The 23,825-nt window shown below is 34.6% G+C and overlaps 1 protein-coding gene across 1 annotated transcript in view; it reads right to left on the bottom strand.

Moving 5' to 3' along the window:
* The window catches only part of DYNC2H1 (dynein cytoplasmic 2 heavy chain 1), a 364,877-nt gene that overhangs the window by 267,830 nt on the left and 73,222 nt on the right, over positions 1–23,825 (bottom strand). Inside the window, exons 37-45 of the mRNA XM_022560560.2 lie at positions 14,858–15,057; positions 13,748–14,012; positions 12,231–12,438; positions 9,732–9,861; positions 6,763–6,918; positions 4,856–5,115; positions 3,769–4,015; positions 2,341–2,492; positions 994–1,138 (exon numbers count right to left, since the gene is read on the bottom strand). Of these exons, the coding sequence (XP_022416268.1) occupies positions 994–1,138; positions 2,341–2,492; positions 3,769–4,015; positions 4,856–5,115; positions 6,763–6,918; positions 9,732–9,861; positions 12,231–12,438; positions 13,748–14,012; positions 14,858–15,057 (1,763 nt within the window). The remainder of the gene's footprint in view (positions 1–993; positions 1,139–2,340; positions 2,493–3,768; positions 4,016–4,855; positions 5,116–6,762; positions 6,919–9,731; positions 9,862–12,230; positions 12,439–13,747; positions 14,013–14,857; positions 15,058–23,825) is intronic.

The raw sequence follows: 23,825 nt of genomic DNA, 5'->3' as shown, positions 1-23,825 counted from the left end.
AATAAAGATGCAGACCTAGAGAATGGACTTGAGAACATGGGGAGGGGGAAGGGTAAGCTGGGACGAAGTGAGAGAGTGGCATGGACATATATACACTGCCAAATGTAAAATAGCTAGTGGGAAGCAGCTGCATAGCACAGGGAGATCAGCTCAGTGCTCTGTGACCACCTAAAGGGGTGGGATAGGGAGGGTGGGAGGGAGATGCAAGAGAGAGGCGATATGGGGATATATGTATATGTATAGCTGATTCACTTTGTTATAAAGCAGAAACTAACACACCATTGTAAAGCAATTATATACTCCAATAAAGATGTTAAAAAAAAATCTACTACACACAACAAAGCTATTCACTCCCTCTTCCATGCTATCTCTGTAACTGGTGCATATTGTTATTGATAGACTTACTACCCTGCGTTAATAGTTTATTTATATGATCAGGTTCCTCATTAGACTGTGCATTTCTAGGGAATGGTGACTCAGTCATCTTTGTATCCCTAGGACTAGCACTGGAAAGAGAAGGTACTCAAATATCTTCTGCATCCTTAATGCCTATTTTCAAGTATCACCCCACTTTATCAGAATATTTTAGACATTTCCTCACAGATAAAGGGAAAGAAATAAACATCAAGAACTACTCTCGGGTTTGAAGCCTGAAAGACAGAAACTGATAGAAGTCAGGAGAAAGATCTAGTTTTGGAAAGAAGATGAACCCCACTGTAAATAAACTAAATTTGAAATCAAAGCAGAATGACCTTCTACTCACTGATTTATTCATTCAGTACTTTTTGGGTGTCTATTAGAAACTATGCCAGAAGATACAATAATGAATAACACACACACAAACATCTATCCTCACAGAGTCACTCTCCAGTAGAAAAGTATAATAAACGACAGGAAAAGAAAGCCTGAGCATCAACACAAATCAGGATTAAAGGTAGCCCTTTGGGAGTAATACCAATAGACATGAAAACTACAATGTAAGTGAATATATACCTGTTCATACACTTGTACCATAGATCCTGCTAAGAGATAAATTTTTGATGAAGAACCCCAAATAGTATGATTCTTCAGATTTTTATGTAGAACTGGTTTCAGATATGCTCCATAAATTGTCTGTAATTGCTCTCTTTCTGGGTAACTAAAAAAAAGCATATAAGAAGTTGAAATAAATCAACATTCTAAACTACTATTTCTTTTAAGATTTTTTTAGATGTGGACCATATTTGAAGTCTTTATTGCACTTGTTACAATATTGCTTCTGTTTTATGTTTTGGTTTTTTGGCCACGAGGCATGTGGGATCTTAGCTCCCTGACCAGGGATCGAACCTGCACCCCCTGCATTGGAAGGCGAAGTCTTAACCACTGGACCACCAGGGAAGTCCCCTAAATTATTATTTTAATGTTAAGTTATAGCAATGGTTTTCAAACTGTGTGGTTTTCAAATTGTAAGGCCTAAATACCTCCAAGGTTTACTCAACGGCTAAGGCCAGGCTCACAGACCCTATTGTTACTTCAACTAAATCAGATCCCTAATTATCTGTTTTCAAATACTAAGGATTCTAATAGAGGATTCCAATGAAATTACTTAAAAACATAATTGTTTAAAAGACCACTGCTCTTTAGAAAGGGCCAAAGGAAAATTCTGCTTAAGAAAAAGTATTTTGAATTAAGTATAGTCTGTACAAAGAACAGTAATCCACCTTAGAGCTACAGAAGTAGAAAACAACAAATAAAATCAACCTGTTTCTCCCTAAGCAAAATCTATTTCAGTACAGCTTAATTGGTTGCTGTAACATTTCTAAAAGAAGAATGTTAATAGACAGGGGCAGTTTAGCATGAAAACACAAAAACAAGATTTTGTAAGGCAAAATAGAGGACCTAGCGTCATAAAATTCAATTCCATGTAACAATTATGGACCATGGAGATGGATGGGTATGTTATGATTAATATTATAAGCCACTAAATGACCTAACTCTACTTTGTTAAAATTTAAATTCTCTTTTTAGTTATCTACATAAAATTTGATTGTATTTTTGCTTTAAATAACCCATAAAACATTTAAATCTAAAACCCACCGTTCAGGTTCCTGAGATTGACATTTAGAGACAATACAAAGCAGTTGTTTTGTTTCTAATATATAACAAGCATTGATTAAAGCCTTCATCACCCTAAATTACTGCCTACAGTTTAGGAAGGATAGGAAAAAACTAACATCAGAGCTTAAGTTTGACTATTTTTATATTCTACCTTTTGAAGTAATATCATTAATATATACCTTTCATAAAATGCAATGTATGTCTCCCTAAGTCAAAAAAATCTTTTAATACAATGATACGTACTCTACAGCACAAAGACGAACAATAGAAGTAAATCTGGTAGTAAGCTTATGTCTTCCCAGTCTTCCTCCAGCTGACACAGAAGCCACAATTTGAATATTTTCTAAACCAACCCATTCCAAATTTTCATCATAAAATCCTTGATATGTCAATACCTATTTGAAAATAAATATATTTAAGTGTTTTATGCTTAAGATTTTCTAATCATGATATATTTTGCATAAAATTCAATTGTTTCCAAATGCAATCATCATCAGAGGATTATGGTTACTGGAAAATGGGGGGAAGACAAACTGGGAGATTGGGATCAACATATACACACTACTATGTATAAAATAGATAACTAATAAGGACCTACTGTATAGCACAGGGAACTCTACTCAATACTCTATAATGACCTATATGGGAAAAGAATCTAAAAAATAGTAGATATATGTATAGGTATATCTGATTCACTTTGCTGTACAGCAGAAACTAACACAACATTGTAAATCAACTATACTCCAATAAAAATTTTGTTTTTAATTTTAAAGACTCTGTGTTCAATTAATGTTAGCTGAATTATCCTCATTTTTAAAATGCTTTTCAAATAAATGTTAAAATACAGGTGATAGTATAAATTCACCAGCAATTATCAAAAAAAAAAAAGTGAAAGAGGGCTTCCCTGGTGGCGCAGCGGTTGAGAGTCCGCCTGCCGATGCAGGGGACACGGGTTCGTGCCCCGTTCCGGGAAGATCCCACATGCTGCGGAGCAGCTGGGCCCGTGAGCCATGGCCGCTGGGCCTGCGCCCCCTGTCCGAAGCCTGTGCTCCGCAACGGGAGAGGCCACAGCGGTGAGAGGCCCACGTATGGCCAGAAAAAAAAAGTGAAAGAAATCAGGAGAAATATAAGGATAATACTTTTTCTATAAATATTTTATTATATTCTTCAGTTATACAGAAAAGCAAAATGTGAACCAAAATGAGTATATTAAGCTCTAATTTAGAATTTAGAGTTTCTAATGCGATGTAAATCACATAAAGAAAAAAAATCTTCCACAGTGACTGAAGCATGACTGAGCGAGTCTAACTGCTCTCAGAAGAATGCATACCTAAAAGAATGAAGCAAAAACTTCCCTAGCTCCAGCACCATCCCCAGCTTCTGCTTTTCTCCATTTTTTAGGAATAAAGGGTAGGTAAATGGTGTAGGGTAAAGGTTGTTTTTACTCTTTCTGTCATATATCATCTTGATGTAATACTAATCTTTAGATGGAGGAAGATCAAAGAAAGTAGCCCTGGAACAAGTGTGAGATGCTTCAAGAGTTTAATTTCCATGACACATGCTAGATAAAACTAGCCCTAAAAAGGAAAGCAGATTTTCTATCTACAAGAAAAGTTAATGAAATTAAATTGTTTCCAATTATATCAAAACACTTCAAGTGATAAGACCCACCTGCTGCAGGAAAGCTACCAAAGTACTGGTCCCCCATTTATCAAGCTTGGGTAGGTTGATATCTTTTAAGTACAGAACAAGTCTCTCACAGTCTTTTGGTCTATACACTCGACCAGTATTAGTACTGATTACCATGCAAGTCTGGCTCAGTTTCTGCAGGAGATGCCGAGAAGTAGTTTGCGCACTACAGTGAACTGTAGCAATTTGAGTGGACCGGAGTTGGGAAAAGGCATACCTGAGCAGCATCCTGAGAAAGATATAAAACATTTGACTTCACAAATGCAACCAATAAAATACTTTCTATATTCAATACAAAATTTCTATTTTTAAATATTTTAGTTTCTAAATTACGTATGATGTTTAAGGGAAAAGTGGTAAAAATAGATATGGTTTCCATAACTATCCATAGCTATGAAGGTAAGCTTTCTAATTTTTAGACTGGAAAAAGAATTAATTCATATTTTAAGGCATTCTTGGGACTCTTTCAGCAAAAAAAAAAAAAAAAAAAATCACAGTTCACAGAAATGATTCAGTTTGAAAAAGTACACATAAAAAGTATTGTTTCCCCACAGTTGAAGGAAAGATTTTAAAATATTAAGTTTTCCAAGTTAAAAAAAATTACTATGACTTTACAGAATTGTTTAATTATTACTAGAAATGTGAAAATAATAATCCATATTTCCTTTATTTCCAAAAAACTACACTCAGGAGGCACTAAAAATAGGTTGAATTCCACTGAATTCAAAGTTATTTTTAAATAGCTAACTTCAAGATTCATTTTTTATAACTACAGCATATAGTAGTTTGCGAGTACATCAGGTATTCATTTTTTATGATTGTACGCACAGATTCTTTTTAAGAGTATCTTCTAATTCCACTGGAAAACACATAACTCGGCAGAAAAAAGGACATATTTTTCTCTATAGTCATATTATCTTTACAAGTAGTGACAATAAAGAGTCCTTCATGAAAATGTAAATGCTACTTTAACCAAAAAAAAGGTAACAAAAGCTGTTAAATCATTTTAAAACAGGAGAGAAGCATAAATCCACAATATGCACCTCGATTAACATTTTTCTCCTCTTACCCTTTGCCACATCCTTCTGGTCCGACAAGAACAAACGGCTGTTCAGTATCAGAACTTAACCAAGGTTTGAAATAATCTAGACCTCGTTGCATGTCAGGAGTCTGAATGACTGGAAGAGTTTGGCTATTACTGAAATCATCAGCAGACAAGTTTTCTGGCTTCTTCAGCACATAAGATGCTAATCGTCCTCTACTCAAGTCATAGTAGGTGTCCATTGGTTTGTGAGGGTCCGGAGGAGATTCTCGTGCCCAATTAAAAACCTTGAGAGGAAAAAGTTGTGATAGGTTTTCATATACAGTGCTCTAAACAGAGTATGTGAAATTTTAATTCTTTAAAGTAAATGCTCCAAAGAGAATCATCTTACTTTAAAAATAAAAAAGTTCACATGCACTAAACTCACCTAATATCCTTAATAATTATAGTAACATTTTATCTGAAATATTACTCTCTGAATGATCATTTAAGCAAATAAAAGTCATCTGGTTCACACATATGTTGTATAAATATATTCAACTTTTAACTGAATTCTTATGAACACTAAATTACAAATTGTACAATGTAGGACTCCTAGAACTTTCATTTCCAGTACATTTTGCTACTGAACATTCCACTGTCACCACCACTGCTCTCAACTTGTTCTTTCTTACACAAAAAACTGTTATCTGCACAGATACACAGCAGAGAGTTAGCCCCTAATGCCACTCTTCAACAGCTTTATTCTAAACTTTGGCCATAAAATGTCTGCTTAAAAGCAGCATATAATATGACATTGAGTGGTAGCAATGAGAAGCATCTGGTAACAGAGGCAACAGAACAGCCATGGAAAGAAAAACAGAACAGAGAAAGCAATAAATGGTGATATCAATGAAACAAAGTGATAAAAATGCAGAACATAATGTTGGAGCCAACCCAAAGGAATATGTGTTCAAGTATTTCAACAGAGGCCAATAGGAAGAAATTCCTTAATATGTAGAATTTAGTTTTATAAACGTGGCTGAAATATACCTTTGCATTTAATAAAGAAAAGATTTATAATGATTACTCCATCCAAGCATTCCTAACTGCTAAAACTCTTCTGGTTAAAAAAAAAAATGATTAAAAATATGTTATTTTAAGATTAAAAATGAATAATTATATTTATTTACATAGCTAAGTATCAAAAATATCTAACAAAAAAGGTATAGTCAGAACTTTAGCCTATTAAATATTATTTTATAAAATTTTAATATCATAAAATAACACAAACTAGTTCAATCAAAGGAGAAAATAAGTATACATGTACCTATGTACTTATACAGACGGTCCTCAACTTACAATGGCTCGACTTAAAGATTTTTCAAGTTTACAATAGGGCGAAAGTGATATGCATTCAGTAAACACCGTACTTTGAATTTTGATCTTTTCCCAGGCTAGCGATAATGTGGTAAGATACCTTCCTGTGATGCTGGGCAGTGGCAGTGAGTGGCAGCAAACTGTAGCTCGGGCAGTCAGCCACAAAATCACCAGGGTAAACAACTGATATGCTTACAACCATACTATTTTTCACTTTCTGTATAACAGTCAAGAAATTACATTCTATTTGACACTTTATTATAAAATAGGCTTTGTGTTAGAGGATTTTGCCCAAGTGTAGTCTAATGTACGTGTTCTGAGCACTTTAAGACAGGCTAGACTAAGTTATGATATTTGATAGGTTAGGTGTAGTAAATGCATTTTCGGCTTAGGATATTTTCAACTTATGATGGGTTTATCTGGATGTAACTCCATCATAATTCAAGGAAGATCTGTATATAAATGCATTATTATTGTATTAAATGCATAATTTCAAATTTTTTAAGTTCTATACCAAGGATCAATGAAAATTGACAAAAAATGTTGACTAAACATAGGCTTTAAACGTGTATTACCTCTTTGGTGAATTCCAGACGTGACTTCATGTTCAGATTTCCACCCAGCCCCCTTATGAGATTAATAATAAATTGATCATGATCTCTGCATCCATGGAGATGTGATAAACCATTCATCACAGTCCCAACCAAACTTGTTTCTACCACATAGTCATTCTGTTGATTGAAATCCATGTTACAGACAAAAGGTAAATATTAACCAGTAAATTAGTACCATACACAGATTAATGTTTACTTATCTTTTCAAGGATCATCTTTAAATTAATCCCCCTACTCAAGTTATAGAACGTTTAGATTTCAATTTATATATATAAACTTTGAAAATAAAAAGTAATCATAAAAACACAATTGTGTATTTCTAGCTGAAAGTGCTGGATTCCTCAAATAGATACACTGTTTGTTTACTTCCTAAACCTGAAGAATATTTAAAAAAATAAGGTAAATCAATGAGCATTAGTCTAAAAGTAATAGTCCCTCATTTCCTCTTGCTGATAGAAAAGAAGCTAGAGGCAAGGGCTAGATTAATGGCTCTGGACAAGAAAGAAAAGTAAAAGCAGGCTTAAAAACAATTTGGAACTTTTTCTCTACACAGAATTTTAAAATGAAACTTTTGGACTCTGGTGGTGTAGATGATTTTGATCTGTGGGCCTCTGGGGCCCTGTGTAACTGCCAGGGAGTTAGAAGGGGAAAGCGTTCTCATTCTTTCTCTAAGTATTTGCTGAGAACCAGTTATGCATTAGGATCTGTATGTGGTGCTAGGTATTTTTTTTAAAAGGTGAATTAAACAGAGCAATTGTCTTAATGGAAGTCAAGTCTAGTAGAGGAGATGGTTAATACATTGTGGCAGAAGCTATAAAGCAGAGGAAGAGTGTATTCTGAGAACAGATAACTCAGATTGCGGGCTCAAGGTCTCTTTCAAAAGGGTGACATTTAAGCTAACATTAAAAGAATGAGATCTATCTGACATGCAGAGAACACAGCATATGCAATGGTAAGCCACCGGCGTAGTTAAGGAATTAAAAGACGCTTATGCCTGAGTAAGCAAAGGAAGAGCGGTTCAAGTCAGAAAGGTAGGCAAGGGCCAGGGTATGTGCAATTGTACAGGCCGTGGTAAGGAGTGCAAATTTTATTTTCAGTGCCTTTAAATGTTAAGAGAATAAAACGACCCAATTTACATTTTTTAAAAAAAGCACTCTGCCTGCATAATAAATATTTTTCAAAGAATTGAGAAATAGGTGGAAAAATGGGAAAAAGGGAGGTGATGAGTAGAAATCCAATGGCTTAGGCCATACTAAGAGTTCTAGGCTTTAAAGGCAAGATAAAGGAAACCTACATATTTTCTTCTAGATTGCCTGATTTGCTAAATACAAGAAAGTAAAGCTCTAGTTATAAATAAAATCAGCACTTGACTAGAGCATTCATTATAGTATATCTCTCAGAATCTGAACATGGTGAACAAAGCACAGAATAAAGAAAGAACACTCAACACATTAAAACAATTTCAAAAAATAACAGGGAACTGACCTCAGAACAGAATTAGTTTATTTTCTAACTGAATCTTTGGTATCCACTCTATGGTTTAATAGTCTTATTCTGTTATCATTTCTATAGTCATAAACCCCTTTTTTTCAATACATTCTATCTAGTATTATATTTCTCATTCCAACACTAACAGCATGCAAGTAGATGACCTCAAGGTATTTGCATTGGAGAGCCCTGTTAGGCTCTGTATGTTTTATACTAATGAAATAACAACACACCTACTGAAGAGGTGCTACAAACATAGGCATCAGGTGTTTAATTAAGCTCATATACTCTGATTCACTACTCTGTTATTAACAAACTTTGGTTCTGGGGATACAACAAGGACTATAACAGGCTTAGTCCTTGCCCTCAAGGTGCTTATAGTTGAATGAAAGCAATTATAATATAGTTGAAGGACACAGTACATTGCTGCAGAAGCACAAAGAGGTAGACAGCTCAGTCATACTGAGGGCTGGTGGGAGTGGTTCTTCCCTGAAGTCTCCAGGAAAACCTATCTCATTTGCATCATTTCCTCCCAAATCCCTACTCCTCCATCATTCATCCTTACAAAAAAAGTTTAGAAAACTAACGTGAGATTGCCATTTCTCTACGTGATTTGTTCAACCCCAAGTACTGACCTCTAAATCAAGTTCAGATTAATAATCGGATACTTAAAAAAAAAATCCTCATTGCTATTTATTTCCTCTATTTTTATATGTTCATGTTTTTTATAAAAGCAATGACATAAAAGAAAAACCAAGAAAATTTGAAAAAATCATGCAGATACATGAAAATTGTCTTCTTTGCACGCTAAACTTCTATTCATGCTTCAAATTCAAAATTAAATGTGATCTCCTTTTTTAAAATTCTCCTAGAAGGCAGCAATACTCTCTTCATCCTGTTATATTGTGATTATCTTTTTACATGTCATTTTCCTCCATGAGACAAACCCTTCGCAGGGATAGTGATTGTCCTGTTAATGTTCACCTCACAAAGTCTTGTCTAGGGCGTCTATTAGATATTCAATAAATTTTTGTTGAATAAACAAATGTTTTAATAATGTTATAAATAACTCACCATTCTTTCTCTACTTTAGTATTAACTTGTCATTATTTTTAGCATGACATATATGCAGATATTTACTGACACAGTAAAATGTGACAGCAAGATGGGTTTGCTAGTAAAACTTAGACAGGCATTCCAATGTTCAATATTTTTAGGCAAGCAGTGCAAGCTATCGTGGATGGAAGAATTAAAGTGTTTTAAGACTAACACAATAAAAAGTTATACCATGAAATACAGTGCGACAGCAATGAAGACATCTACCCCTCACTCCACCCTCATATTTTGTCAGAGCTCTTATACTAAAAAGCAGTTAAATGTAAGCAACACTCAATCATTATACTTCTTGCCTAAATAATTATGAAATATTATAATTATCTTACCTGCTTTAGAACCCATTGTAAAGCCTTTTCAAAATAATCCCCAATCCAGTTTTCAAGATTATTTCTATATTTAGGAGGCTGGTTCCTCAACCAAGATTTTATCAGAGAATTAAGATCCGTCTCTTCATCACTGAAACACATTAACAAACATGTAAGAAACTATTTAGAAAGAAATTGTGAATTTACTTTCAAAATAAATTTCTGCTCCAATAAACATTCTACACATGTACTCTATCTGCTAGTATGTAAGAATTCACTTTACTTCCGTATATGTATGTGTGTATATATTACTTCTACATATATATACATATTGTGTGTATACATTACTTCTACATATATACATACATACAGGTATATATATATTATATATATGTCATTTTCTATAAAATAAAGCAAATAAATGTCATCTATATCATTATAAGTATAGATTAAAGAAGAATTACACAACTACAAGTTAGCCAAAAAGTGGTCTAAACCCTTCCTATCCAAAGTGTGGTCTACAGAATCCCAAGTCCCATCCCAGACTTAATGAAGCAAAATCTTCACTTTAACAATATCTCTGGGTGATTCAAATGCACATTAAACTTCAAGTTGCACTGCATCTTAATGCAGATCTTTAAAAGTACTTTTTCTTTTTCTCTGTCCCCAAAAAAGCCAAACACCTAAATTCCCATGCCACTACTGAAACTAGAAGATCATCCTAAAGTAAAATATAATTTTTTTAGCAAATCATTTAATTATATGAGTAACAACCAATGATTGAAATTAAACATAATATAGACATCTTATTCAAAATTATATGTTGCATATTTATAAAAATTATAGTAAAAACAACTCATAATTAATAATTTTAGAAGTTACAAGGGCTCACAATTTTATCATTTTTCCCATCTTCTACCAGTGTTTCATAGCAACACGAGTAAATACTGAGTCCCTGAATTTCTCCTCCCATATTTCTATCCAGTTTAATAAGCAAAAGAAAAAATGAAAAGATCAAAGGTAAATATTTAAATTACATTTGATAAGCTCAAAACAGACAAAGCAAAGATGCTAAACTCCTTCAAAATAAAGACTTTGTTGTCACAGTATCTCCTCAGTGCCCACGGCAACTACATGTCTTGGTTTTTCTAAGACAATCTTGATTTATATCAGTTATTCCAGCATAATTAATAGCATTCTCTTTCATTATTAAAAGGTCTTCATTTGGCCTATTGCATAGCAAGTGCAAATATCTGCTGAAGAAACGAATAAAACCTAAAACTAAGGTACAATCTAATCAAAAGGCAACTAAAAATAATTAATATGTTTTTGTATTTTACATGAAATCATATATATTCATTATGCCTCTCACAAACAATATCTGGTTCACCAACAATGTTCAAATCCTCTACAGCAACATGCAGCTATACAGGCATATTGCTCTACAATATGGCATTCTACTTACCCCTTATTTCATTTATATTCTAGCTTATAATTGCTGTTATATTTATATTATCTCCTTTGTGAACGTATGTTCCATAAAGACAAGCTCTTCATAAATATAAGCCCTTCATAACTGTTAGCTTTACTCCTTTCTTGCTGTCTCTCCTAAAATGCCTAACTTAACATCATATAGGTAATGGACATTCAATAAATATTTTAAAATTTAGTGATAAACTTCCCTTTTATCCTATTTTTCTCACAAGATTATAAGAATACATTGAATAAATAAGATAAATTGTGTGAGATACTGCTATAAAAGCTATAAACCCAATGCTGTATTATTTTTTAAATAATTAATACCTCAAAATATTAATGGGGAGTTTATGGCTAGTTTAATATAAATGTTTCCTATAATACTATCAAAGAAGTAAGCAATTAAATAATTTTGGAAACAATCTGAATGAACTTGATAACCCTACCATGTGTCATATAACATCGAAAATGGTTTCAAATAATTATAAAAGAGTAGAGAACTTTATATAGACAGATAAATATCAAATTCTAAAACATAAATTCAAAAGGTAAAAGAAAACTTTCTAATTACTCATTTTGGGAAGAAACTGGCTCAAATATCCATGTTTTAGTATGTGACTACTGTATATGAAATCTAAAATCAGTTTGTTATTTATTTTTGGTCTTCAAGCCTCTTCCAAATACACTGAAGAAAGAAAATATTAAGTAAAGAGGTTTCTAATTTGTAAAACTTCTCTGAACTCAATCATAATATTTAAATAAAAGTTATAGAAAAAAGAAGAAAACAAATACTTGCTGTTTCATTTAGGTAAACAAAAAATAATTATTTAGTAATTGTGATACAACTACACTGCTGAAATAATTCAACTGCAATAAACAGGAGCTCTCTGAATGAATTAAAACCTAACAAACAAACAAAAAGAAGTTAATAAGAATGAGGAAAACAAATATTCACACATTACCCATACATTACTTATTTCACTTAGCTGTAAAAACAAAATAATAATTGAAGAATATTCTAATACAGTGTATGCAAATGCTCACCTAAGAAAGATCATTCCCATTCTAGATATTGTGGCTGGTGAGGCACAACTTAAATCATGAGTTTCAAATACAAAGTTAACATTTGGGCCAAACTGAATCCTTTCTCCACTGGGCATAGTGAGTAGTCGATTATCATCCAGAACAGAATTCAGAGATTCTATCCATTCAGGGTCAATATCACCATCACAGATTATCCATGAGCTGACATCTATTTTCAAACAAAAAAAGTAGAGATAAAAATAAATGCAATGATAATAATTAAAAATAAAGAATAAAATAATTATCACTTATTCTTTAGAAGTAATTTCCATATTATTTTATACTTCTGAAGCCAAATATAAAGAACAAAAAGTTGAACAAGTTGAAATTTTTCATGTGAATTAACACAATACAAATGTGTGGAGAACCCATGGGCAATCCTGGCTCAGCTGGTCAGAGACCCAGTCATATACTCTGTAATAAGGCTCTATTGATCTATGAACATACAGAACTGGATTCTCAGTAAAAGAAAACATGGTTTGCAAGACCTAGGTATTTCTACTTCCACAAGCTTGTGAGATATTCCTTAGACTTTTGTCTTCTACCATGTCATTAGAATGTATGAATGCTTGCTATGTAATAGCACTTTTAGAAAATATGAGAAACCTACTCCTTAGTGTCCTACATGAGAACTAAAAAATACACCACCATCAAATTTCTTTGATATATAAAAAGGTGACTTCAGAGGGGAGAAGCAGTGAACAAGTTGTGTACACAAGTCTTTCCAAAACAAACTGTTTTTAATATATATTTCCTAAGACAAAAGTGGTTTCAAGTTGTTCTTGGACCTTTGAAACAATTCAAAGAAGAAAATATCCCCCATAAAAGTGTGAGAAACAAGTACAGGTATATCTGGTTTTTATTTAGTGTGATAATATCAACTACATTGAAAATGAAGACACTATACACTGAAAATTCCTTCCAATGTCTTAAGACATTCTAAACCTTTCATTCACTGGCTTAGAAAAACAACTATTAATTAAATTATGATCTAACAAAAAGTAGGGAGTCTGACCAAGAATTCTGTTAAACACCAAGCCAAAAAATTTAGACCAGAAAGTCTACTATTTTATGACTCAAATTTTCAAAATTATTGAAAGCACTGTATTCAAACTGATAAGTTCAGACACACATACCAATTTTAATCCTAAATAAAAACTTGTTATCTTGCTTATTTATGAGGTATTATAATATCAGTTCAGCAATCAAAGATATTATGTTTATTCAGTAGATTAATCTAGCTGTAAACTATGTTTCACCCAGATTACTCTGAGTTTCTATTATAATAAAAGTTGCTATGGAATAACAGGTAAAAATGATAGCATGTCTTCACCCCTCCAAAGTAAAATATCAAAGTAGATCACTATACGGCAGTTTATGGTCATGTATAAGACTTGAAAAGGATAGCATTATAGACAACCTCTATCATCCTCTAAAAATTATTAAATAAATCAATAAATCACACAATAGAGACCAACCTTGAGGTTCTCGAACTACTTGGCGAGCACTATATGTCAAAACACCATCAGACCATTCCCTTGTATCCATGTCAATATGGCCTAATAATTGATGTCTAGGCATAGCTTTGGGATTCATGGTATATTGTTTTACCACTTTGCCAATTTTACAAAGTGCTGCCCTTAACATTCTCCAAAGAGTTGATTTTCCAGCACCACTTGGACCAACAATAACAACTCCCATCCTCTGGCGTAATTGTTCATACAATTCTAAAGCCTTCTTGATCTAGTAGAAAAGAAACATGTTCATATATGATTTATAGTGTACAATCAAACACAGTTCTACTCTCATTCGACAATAGTTGTTCTATTTCAAACATAAATTAAGCCTTTTATTTCTTCAGTGGAAGATAAAGCCTTAAATAAAAGAATTACTAAACAAATCTGAATATATTTACAACATGATCTTTAAATTCATATTTCTTTAAAAAAAAGAAGTATGCTTTCCAAGTTGACAATACAATATGTTCACTATTGTCTTCACTCACTCATTCATTCAAATATCTTTCCAAATACTAAATATTTTATTCACTTTGCTAATTCATTCATTCATTTATACCCTCTTTCCAAAAAAAAAAACCTGAGGAAAAAGTATTCATTTTGAACATGTACTTGTGCTACATAAAAAGACGTACGAAAGTGAAGTTCTCCTAAGAAATTGTCAAAGTTAAACTAAATCATACATAATCAACTATCAAAGACACATATGATGGATCTATTACATGCCAGGCTCCGTAACAGGCACTAGGAATAAAATGGTAAAACAGACATGGATCCCACCTTTCATGGAGACTACTATCTGGTGGGGGAGAATCAAATATTAATATTAATATTAATCAAATATTAATCAAGTGTGCAACTAAACATTAAATATGTATATACAACAAAGGTAAGGAAAGCACATAGCAAGAGGACCTAATTTGGACTTGAAAATTAGGGAAGGCTTTCATGAGTGAGTAAGATTTAAGTTGAAAGCTGAAAGATAAGTTGAAAGATAAAAGATAAAGATAGTTAATAAAGAATTAACTAGGAGAAAGGATCAATATATTATGAAGTATTCTTGACAGTTACCTGATTGGATATGATTTCATAGTTGGCCTCCTCAAAGACTTGCTTTAATGCAGCATTCAGTTCATCATATTCTACTTCTTTAAAGTCAATTCCAGGAAACACATCTTTAATCAGTGCATCAAACCGAGTGCAATCAGCAAATGTAAACTTTGACATTGTATTAAGCCTCAGTGCTTGTACCACAATATGACTTTCATTAACTAGAGAAAAAGTTTCATTTTAAAATTATTAGTTATGAATCTAATGACTATAAAAAGTCTTTACGTGCCTTGATATGCATTATTAGTAATTAAATGATGCACTAGAATTTAGTAACATTTAAAGACATATGCTATCATGTGAATTGGCAAGCTTACTTAACTATCTTTTAACTGCTGAAAAACAAGTATTACTGAGTTTTGGACTATTTTTCATAGAATTTGAATCCCAGGGTACCCAGACTTGAATTAATAATAAAAATCATTAACACATTTCTTTGCATAGTACTTTACCATTCTGATGTAATCCTTATAACAACTGTATAGAGTAAGGAAGTATTTCTATTATTATTCCAATTTTACACATGAGACCATTAAGTCTCTAAGGGTTTAAATGACTTATCTGAGAGAGCTCAGCATTAAGTATTATAGGTGGGATTTAATTCCAGATTTAGGTATCTTTCCAAATATACCAGCATATTTGCCTCGCAGAGATTTTTATCCTAAAACTAAAAACTAACAAACTGAGCAAAACTCTTTGATCAGTGTTGCTCAAAACTGGTTCATAAATCTATTCTTAAACCAAATGTAAATACTAATATCGCCAGATTCTTATTTTTTCAAGGATATTAGCTATTAATTGACCAGACACCTATATAAAGGCAAGAAACTATTTTTAGTATGGTATTTCTCTATAATTGTTTAATATTTCTATCTTTAAATATATATAAAGAGGCTTGGCTGCACTAGAGTTTATTTAAAGCACTGAACTCATAAGTAAGCCATCTTTATTTACTACAGGTATGGTTTATATATTTCATGAAAATCACCAGAGATAGACAACTGAAAAATGGTAATCTAAGTACTTCAACAAATACCTTATCTGCCCTGGTATATGCCAACCTAATAAAAAAGCTGTAGTTTCCTTTTTTAAGATGTATATTTTGATCATTTAAAGTCCAAATAGGTAATTTCATGTAGTCTTCTTTCTTATGTTATCTTATTTTCATGGTGATTTAACTTAAATTTGGATAGCAACCTAGAGGCTGAATATTCAGCCTTTCATGAAGGCAAACATCAACTGGTGGGGGTAATAACTTACTTTATATAAATGGGGAAAAAAAGTGGCAAAGTATAAAAAAATATGCATGAATCCATACTGATCTGAATAAATGATTTAATAAATACATCATGGAAAAGAAGAGACAAATCATCTTTACGGAAGAGTTTCAAATTATATAAGCAGATGCTCCCCCCCCCCAAGAGGTGGAGCTTAATCCTTGCCTCCCCACTTTCAAGGTGAGCTAGATTTAGTAACTGGCTTCCAAAGAAGAGAGTCGGGAAAGGGGAAAATAACTTTACAGTAGAGAAACCTGGAAAACATTAACATAAGTAATGAAGGTGAACATCACCAGTGATGTCAAATGGTTATTATGTACCCACTAAAATGAATTAAAAAGGGCACTCCACCTCTGCAGTATTTTTTTCCAAATGTTCACAACTCAATTAAATCATGAGTTAAATATCAGAAAAAAAACCCAGACTAAGGAAGAGTCTACGTGATATCTGACTAGGACCCTGTCAGGGTCATGAATACAAAAACAGACTGAGAAACTGTCACAGAGCAGAGGAGACTTAAGGAGACACAACAACTTAATACAACATGGCACCCTAGATTCAATCTTGGAACAGAAAGAGGACATTAATGATAAAGCAGGTGAAATCCAAATAAAGTCTGGAACTTAGTTAATAGTAATGTACCAGCCTCAGTTTCCCAGTTTTGACAAATGTACCACAGCAAATAAGAGGGAAACGATGGAAATGCTAACTTCGCAACTTTACTGTAATAAATCTAAAATTATCCTTTGCTCCAAGGTACTTTTGGGATTTCCCTGATGGTCCAGTGGATAAGACTCCACACTCCCCAACACAGGAGGCCTGAGATCATTCTCTGGTCGGGGACTAGATCCCGCATGGATGCCGCAACTAAGAGTTCACATGCCACAACTAAGAAGCCCACATGCCACAATGAAGAAGCCAACATGCCACAACTAAAGAGCCCACAGGCCGCAACGAAAAGATCCCGCGTGCCATAACGAAGATCCTGCGTGCTGCAACTAAGACCCAGAGCAGCTTCAATAAATTAATTAATCTAAAAAAAGGTATTTTTATAATCTTAAAATATTTCTAAAAAAGGGTAATTTTGGAGCCTGAACCAAGATGGGGGAGTAGAAGGACACGCTCTCACTCCCTCTAGCGAGAACATGAGAATCACAACTAACTGCTGAACAGTCATCAACAGGAAGACACTGGAACTCACCAAAAAAGATACCCCATATGCAAAGACAAAGGAGAAGCCACAATGAGACAGTACGAGGGGCACAATCACAGTAAAATCAAATCCCATAACTGCTGGGTGGGTGACTCACAGACCGGAGAACACTTATACCACAGAAGTCCACCCACTGGAGTCAAGGTTCTGAGCCCAACGTCAGGCTTCCAAACCAGGGGGTCTGCCAATGGGAGGAGGAATTCCTAGAGAATCAGACATTGAAGGCTAGCGAGATTTGACTGCATGACTCTGACAGGAATGGGGGAAACAGAGACTCCACTCTTGGAGGGCACACACAAAGTAGTGTGCACATCGGGACCAAGGGGAAGGAACAGTGACCACAGGAGAGACTAAACCAGACCTACCTGCTAGTGTTGGAGGGTATCCTGCAGAGGCGGTGGGTGGCTGTGGCTCACCGTGAGGACAACGACACTGGCAGCAGAAGTTCTGGGAAGCACTCCTTGGTGTGAGCCCTCCCAGAGGCCGCCATTAGCCCCACCAAAGAGCCTGCAGGTTCCAGTGTTGGCTCGCCTCAGGCCAAACAACCAACAGGGTGGAAACCCAGCCCCACCCATCAGCAGACAAGTGGATTAAAGTTTTACTGAGCTCTGCCCACCAGAGCAACAGCCAGCTCTACCCACCACCACTCCCTCCCATCAGGAAACTTGCACAAGACTCTTAGATAGCCTCAACCAGCAGAGGGCAGACAGCAGAAGCAAGAACTACAATCCTGCAGCCTGTGGAACAAAAACCACATTCACAAAAAGATAGACAAGATGAAAAGGCAGAGGGCTATGTACCAGATGAAGGAACAAGATAAAACCCAAGAAAAACAACTAAATGAAGTGGAAATAGGCAACCTTCCAAAAAAAGAATTCAGAATAATGATAGTGAAGATGATCCAGGACCTCGGAAAAAGAATGGAGGCAAAGATTGAGAAGATGCAAGAAATGTTTAACAAAGACCTAAAAGAATTAAAGAACAAACAAACAGATTGAAAAATACAATAACTGAAATGAAAAATACACTAGAAGGAATCAACAGCAGAATAACTGAGGCAGAAGAACGGATAAGTGAACTGGAAGACAGAATGGTGGAATTCACTGCCACAGAACAGAATAAAGAAAAAAGAATGAAAAGAAATGAAGACAGCCTAAGAGACCTCTGGCACAAGATTAAACACAACAACATTCACACCATAGGGGTCCCAGAAGGAGAAGAGAGAGAGAAAGGAGCCGAGAAAATATTTGAAGAGATTATAGTCAAAAACTTCCCTAACATGGGAAAGGAAATAGCCACCCAAGTCCAGGAAGCACAGAGAGTCCCATACAGGATAAACCCAAGGAGAAACACGCCAAGGCACACAGTAATCAAATTGGCAAAAATTAAAGACAAAGAAAAATTATTGAAAGCAGCAAGGGAAAAATGACAAATAACATACAAGGGAACTCCCATAAGGTTAACAGCTGATTTCTCAGCAGAAACTCTACAAGCTAGAAGGGACTGACAGGACATATTTAAAGTGATGAAGGGGAAGAACCTACAACCAAGATTACTCTACCATCAAGAATCTCAGTCAGATTTGATAGAAAAATGAAAAGCTTTACAGACAAGCAAAAGCTAAGAGAATTCAGCACCACCAGACCAACTCTACAATGAATGCTAAAGGAACTTCTCTAAGTGGGAAACACAAGAGAAGAAAAGGACCTACAAAAACAAACCCAAAACAATTAAGAAAAGAGTCACAGGAACATACATATCGATAATTACCTTAAACGTGAATGGATTAAATGCTCCAACCAAAAGACACAGGCTTGCTGAATGGATACAAAAACAAGACCCATATATATGCTGTCTACAAGAGACACACTTCAGACCTAGGGACACATACAGACTGAAAGTGGGGGATGGAAAAAGATACTCCATGCAAATGGAAATCAAAAGAAAGCTGGAGTAGCAATATTCATATCAGATAAAATAGACTATAAAATAAAGAATGTTACAAGAGACAAGGAAGGACACTACATAATGATCAAGGGATGAATCCAAGAAGAAGCTATAACAATTATAAATATATATGCACACAACATAGGAGCACCTCAATACATAAGGCAACTGCCAACAGCTATAAAAGAGGAAATCGAGAGTAACACAATAAGAGTGGGGGACATTAACCCCTCACTTACACCAATGGACAGATCATCCAAAGTGAAAATAAATAAGGAAACAGAAGCTTTAAATGACACAATAGACCAGAGAGATTTAATTGATATTTATAGGACATTCCATCCTAAAACAGCAGATTACACTTTCTTCTCAAGTGCACATGGAACATTCTGCAGGATACATCACATCTTGGGTCACAAATCAAGCCTCAGTAAATTTAAGAAAATTGAAATCATATCAAGCATCTTTTCTGACCACAACGCTATAAGATCAGAAATGAATTACAGGGAAAAAAACATAAAAAACACGAACACATGGAGGGTAAACAATATATTACTAAATAACCAAGAGATCACTGAAGAAATCAAAGAGGAAATCAAAAAATACTTAGAGACAAATGACAATGAAAACACGACGATCTAAAACCTATGGGATGCAGCAAAAGCAGTTTAAGAGGGAAGTTTATAGCTATATCAGCCTACATCAAGAAACAACAAACATCTCAAATAAACAATCTAACCTTACACCTAAAGGAACTAGAGAAAGAAGAACAAACAAAACCCAAAGTTAGCAGAAGGAAAGAAAGCATAAAGATCAGAGCAGAAATAAATGAAATAGAAAGAAAGACAACAATGACAACAATAGCAAAGATCAATAAAACTAAAAGCTGGTTCTTTGAGAAGATAAAGAAAATTGATAAACCATTAGCCAGACTCATCAAGAAAAAGAGGGAGAGGACTCATATCAACAAAATTAAAAATGAAAAAGGAGAAGTTACAACAGACACCGCAGAAATACAAAGTAACCTAAGAGACTACTACAAGCAACTCTATGCCAATAAAATGGACAACCTGGAAGAAATGAACAAATTCTTAGAAAGGTATAATCTTCCAAGACTGAACCAGGAAGAAATAGAAACTATGAACAGACCAATCACAAGTAATGAAATTGAAACTGTGATTAAAAATCTTCCAAAAAACAAAAGTCCAGGAACAGATGGCTTCACAGGTGAATTCTATCAAACATTTAGAGAAGAGCTAACACCCATTCTTCTCAAACTCTTCCAAAAAACTGCAGAGGAAGGAACACTCCAAAACTCATTCTTCAGGGCCACCATCACCGTGATACCAAAACCAGACAAAGATACTACAAAAGAAGAAAATTACAGACCAATATCACTGATGAATATAGATGCAAAAGCCTCAACAGGGCTTCCCTGGTGACACGGTGGTTGAGAGTCCACCTGCCAATACAGGGGACAAGGGTTCGTGCCCTGGTCCAGGAAGATCCCACATGCCATGAAATGGCTGGATCTGTGAGCCATGGCCGCTGAGTCACCGTGTCCGGATCCTGTGCTCCACAACGGGAGAGGCCACAGCAGTGAGAGGCCCGCATACCGCAAAAAAAAAAAAAAAGGCTCAACAAAATACTAGCAAACAGAATCCAACAACACATTAAAAGGATCATACACCATGATCAAGTGAGATTTATCCCAGGGATGCAAGGAGTCTTCATTATAAGCAAATCAATCAATGTGATACACCATATTAACAAATTGAAGAAGAAAAACCATATGTTCATCTCAATAGATACAGAAAAAGCTTTTGACAAAATTCAACGCTCACTTATGATAAAAACTCTCCAGAAAGTGCACATAGAGGGAACCTACCTCATCATAATAAAGGCCATATATGACAAACCCACAGCAAACATCATTCTCAATGGTGAAAAACTGAAAGCATTTCCTCTAAGATCAGGAACAAGACAAGGATGTCCACTCTCACCACTATTATTCAACATAGTATTGGAAGTCCTGTCCACGGCAATCAGAGAAGAAAAAGAAATAAAAGGAATACAAATTGGAAAAGAAGAAGTAAAACTGTCACTGCTTGCAGATGACATGATACTATACATAGAGAATCCTATAGATGCCACCAGAAAACTACTAGAGCTAATCAATGAATTTGGTAAAGTTGCAGGATACAAAATTAATGCACAGAAATTTCTTGCATTCCTTTATAGTAATGATAAAAAATCTGAAAGAGAAATTAAGGAAACACTACCATTTATCATTGCAACAAAAAGAATAAAATACCTAGGAATAAACCTACCTAGGGAGACGAAAGACCTGTATACAGGACACTAAAAGACACTGATGAAAGAAATCAAAGATGATACAAACAGATGGAGAGATATACCATGTTCTTGGATTGGAAAAATCAATATTGTGAAAATGACTATCCTACCCAAAGCAATCTACAGACTCAATGCAATCCCTATCAAATTACCAATGGAATTTTTTACAGAACTAGAACAAAATATCTTAAAATTTGTACGGAGACACAAAAGACCCCAAAGAACCAAAGCAGTCTTGAGGGAAAAAAGCAGAGCTGGAGGAATCAGACTCCGTGACTTCAGACTATACTATGAAGCTATAGTAATCAAGACAATATGGTACTAGCACAAAAACAGAAACATAGATCAATGGAACAAGATAGAAAGCCCAGAGATAAACCCATGCACCTATGGTCAGTTAATCTATGACAAAGGAGGCAAGAATATTCAATGGAGAAAAGACAGTTTCTTCAATAAGTGGTGCTGGGAAAACTGGACAGCTACATGCAAAAGAATGAAATTAGAACACTCCCTAACACCATACACAAAAATAAACTCAAAATGTATTAGAGAGCTAAATATAAGACTGGATACTATAAACCTCTTAGAGGAAAACACAGGAAGAACACTCTTTGACATAAATCACGGCAAGATCTTTTCTGATCCACCTCCTAGAGTAATGGAAATAAAAACAAAAATAAACAAATGGGACCTAATGAAACTTCAAAGCTTTTGCACAGCACAGGAAACCATAAACAAGACGAAAAGACAACCCTCAGAATGGGAGAAAATATTTGCAAATGAATCAATGGACAAAGGGTCAATCTCCAAAATATATAAACAGCTCATGCAGCTCAATATTAAAAAACAAACAACCCAATCCAAAAATGGGCAGAAGACCTAAATAGACATTTCTCTGAAGAAGACATACAGATGGCCAAGAAGCACATGAAAAGCTGCTCAACATCATTAATTATTTGAGAAATGCAAATCAAAACTACAATGAAGTATCACCTCACACCAGTTAGAATGGGCATCACCAGAAAATCTACAAACAACAAATGCTGGAGAGGGTGTGGAGAAAAGGGAACCCTCTTGCACTGTTGGTGGGAATGTAAATTGATACAGCCACTATGGAGAACAGCATGGAGGTTACTTAAAAAACTAAAAATAGAATTACCATATGATCCAGCAATCCCACTACTGGGCATATACCCAGAGAAAACCATAATGCAAAAAGACACAAGCACCCCAATGTTCACTGCAGCACTATTTACAATAGCCAGGTCATGAAAGCAACCTAAATGCCCATCGACAGACGAATGGATAAAGAAGTTGTGGTACATATATACAATGGAATATTACTCAGCCATAAAAAGGAACTAAATTGGGTCATTTGTTGAGCTGTGGATGGATATGGAGACTGTCATACAGAGTGAAGTAAGTCAGAAAGAGAGAAGCAAATATCGTATATTAACGCATATATGTGGAACCTAGAAAAATGGTACAGATGAAGCGGTTTGCAGGGCAGAAGTTGAGACAGAGATGTAGAGAACAAACGTATGGACACCAAGGGGGGAAAGCGGCTGGGGGTGGTGGTGGAGGTGGTGGTGTGATGAATTGGGAGATTGGGATTGACATGTATACACTGATGTGTATAAAATTGATGACTAATAAGAACCTGCTGTATAAATATATATATATAATTAAATTTAAAAATTCAAAAAAAAAAAAGGAAAAGGGTAATTTTGTTTGGTATACTATCTTTGAAAGAGAAAATCTCCATGTGTTTCTAAGGTTTCTGTTCTTGTTTCAAGACTAGACAAATTTTCAGATTCTATTCCAGACCTACCAATTCAGGAACTTTGGGTGTGGGGTCCAACAATCTGTGTTTCAACAAGCCTCTAGGTGACTCTAATGCCTGTTAAAGATTGAGCACAAGTGGACTAGACTATTCCTCTATATACCATAACTATTAAATATTTAATGCATGTTTAAAAGTTATGATGAGACATAGGTAAAAATTAGGAAAAATCTCAATAAATTATGGACTTTATTAAAAAATTATGAATCAATGTTGGTTCATTAGTTTCAATAAATGTACAATACTAATGTAAGATGTTAACAACAGGAGAAACTGGGAGAACGTAATATTCAG

The sequence above is a fragment of the Delphinapterus leucas genome, chromosome 7 (assembly GCF_059928025.1).
Source record: "Delphinapterus leucas isolate spDelLeu-1000000601 "Yukka" chromosome 7, BTC_Dleu_Yukka2, whole genome shotgun sequence".
Taxonomy (NCBI): domain Eukaryota; kingdom Metazoa; phylum Chordata; class Mammalia; order Artiodactyla; family Monodontidae; genus Delphinapterus; species Delphinapterus leucas.
This window is presented reverse-complemented; position numbering and strand designations above follow the sequence as displayed.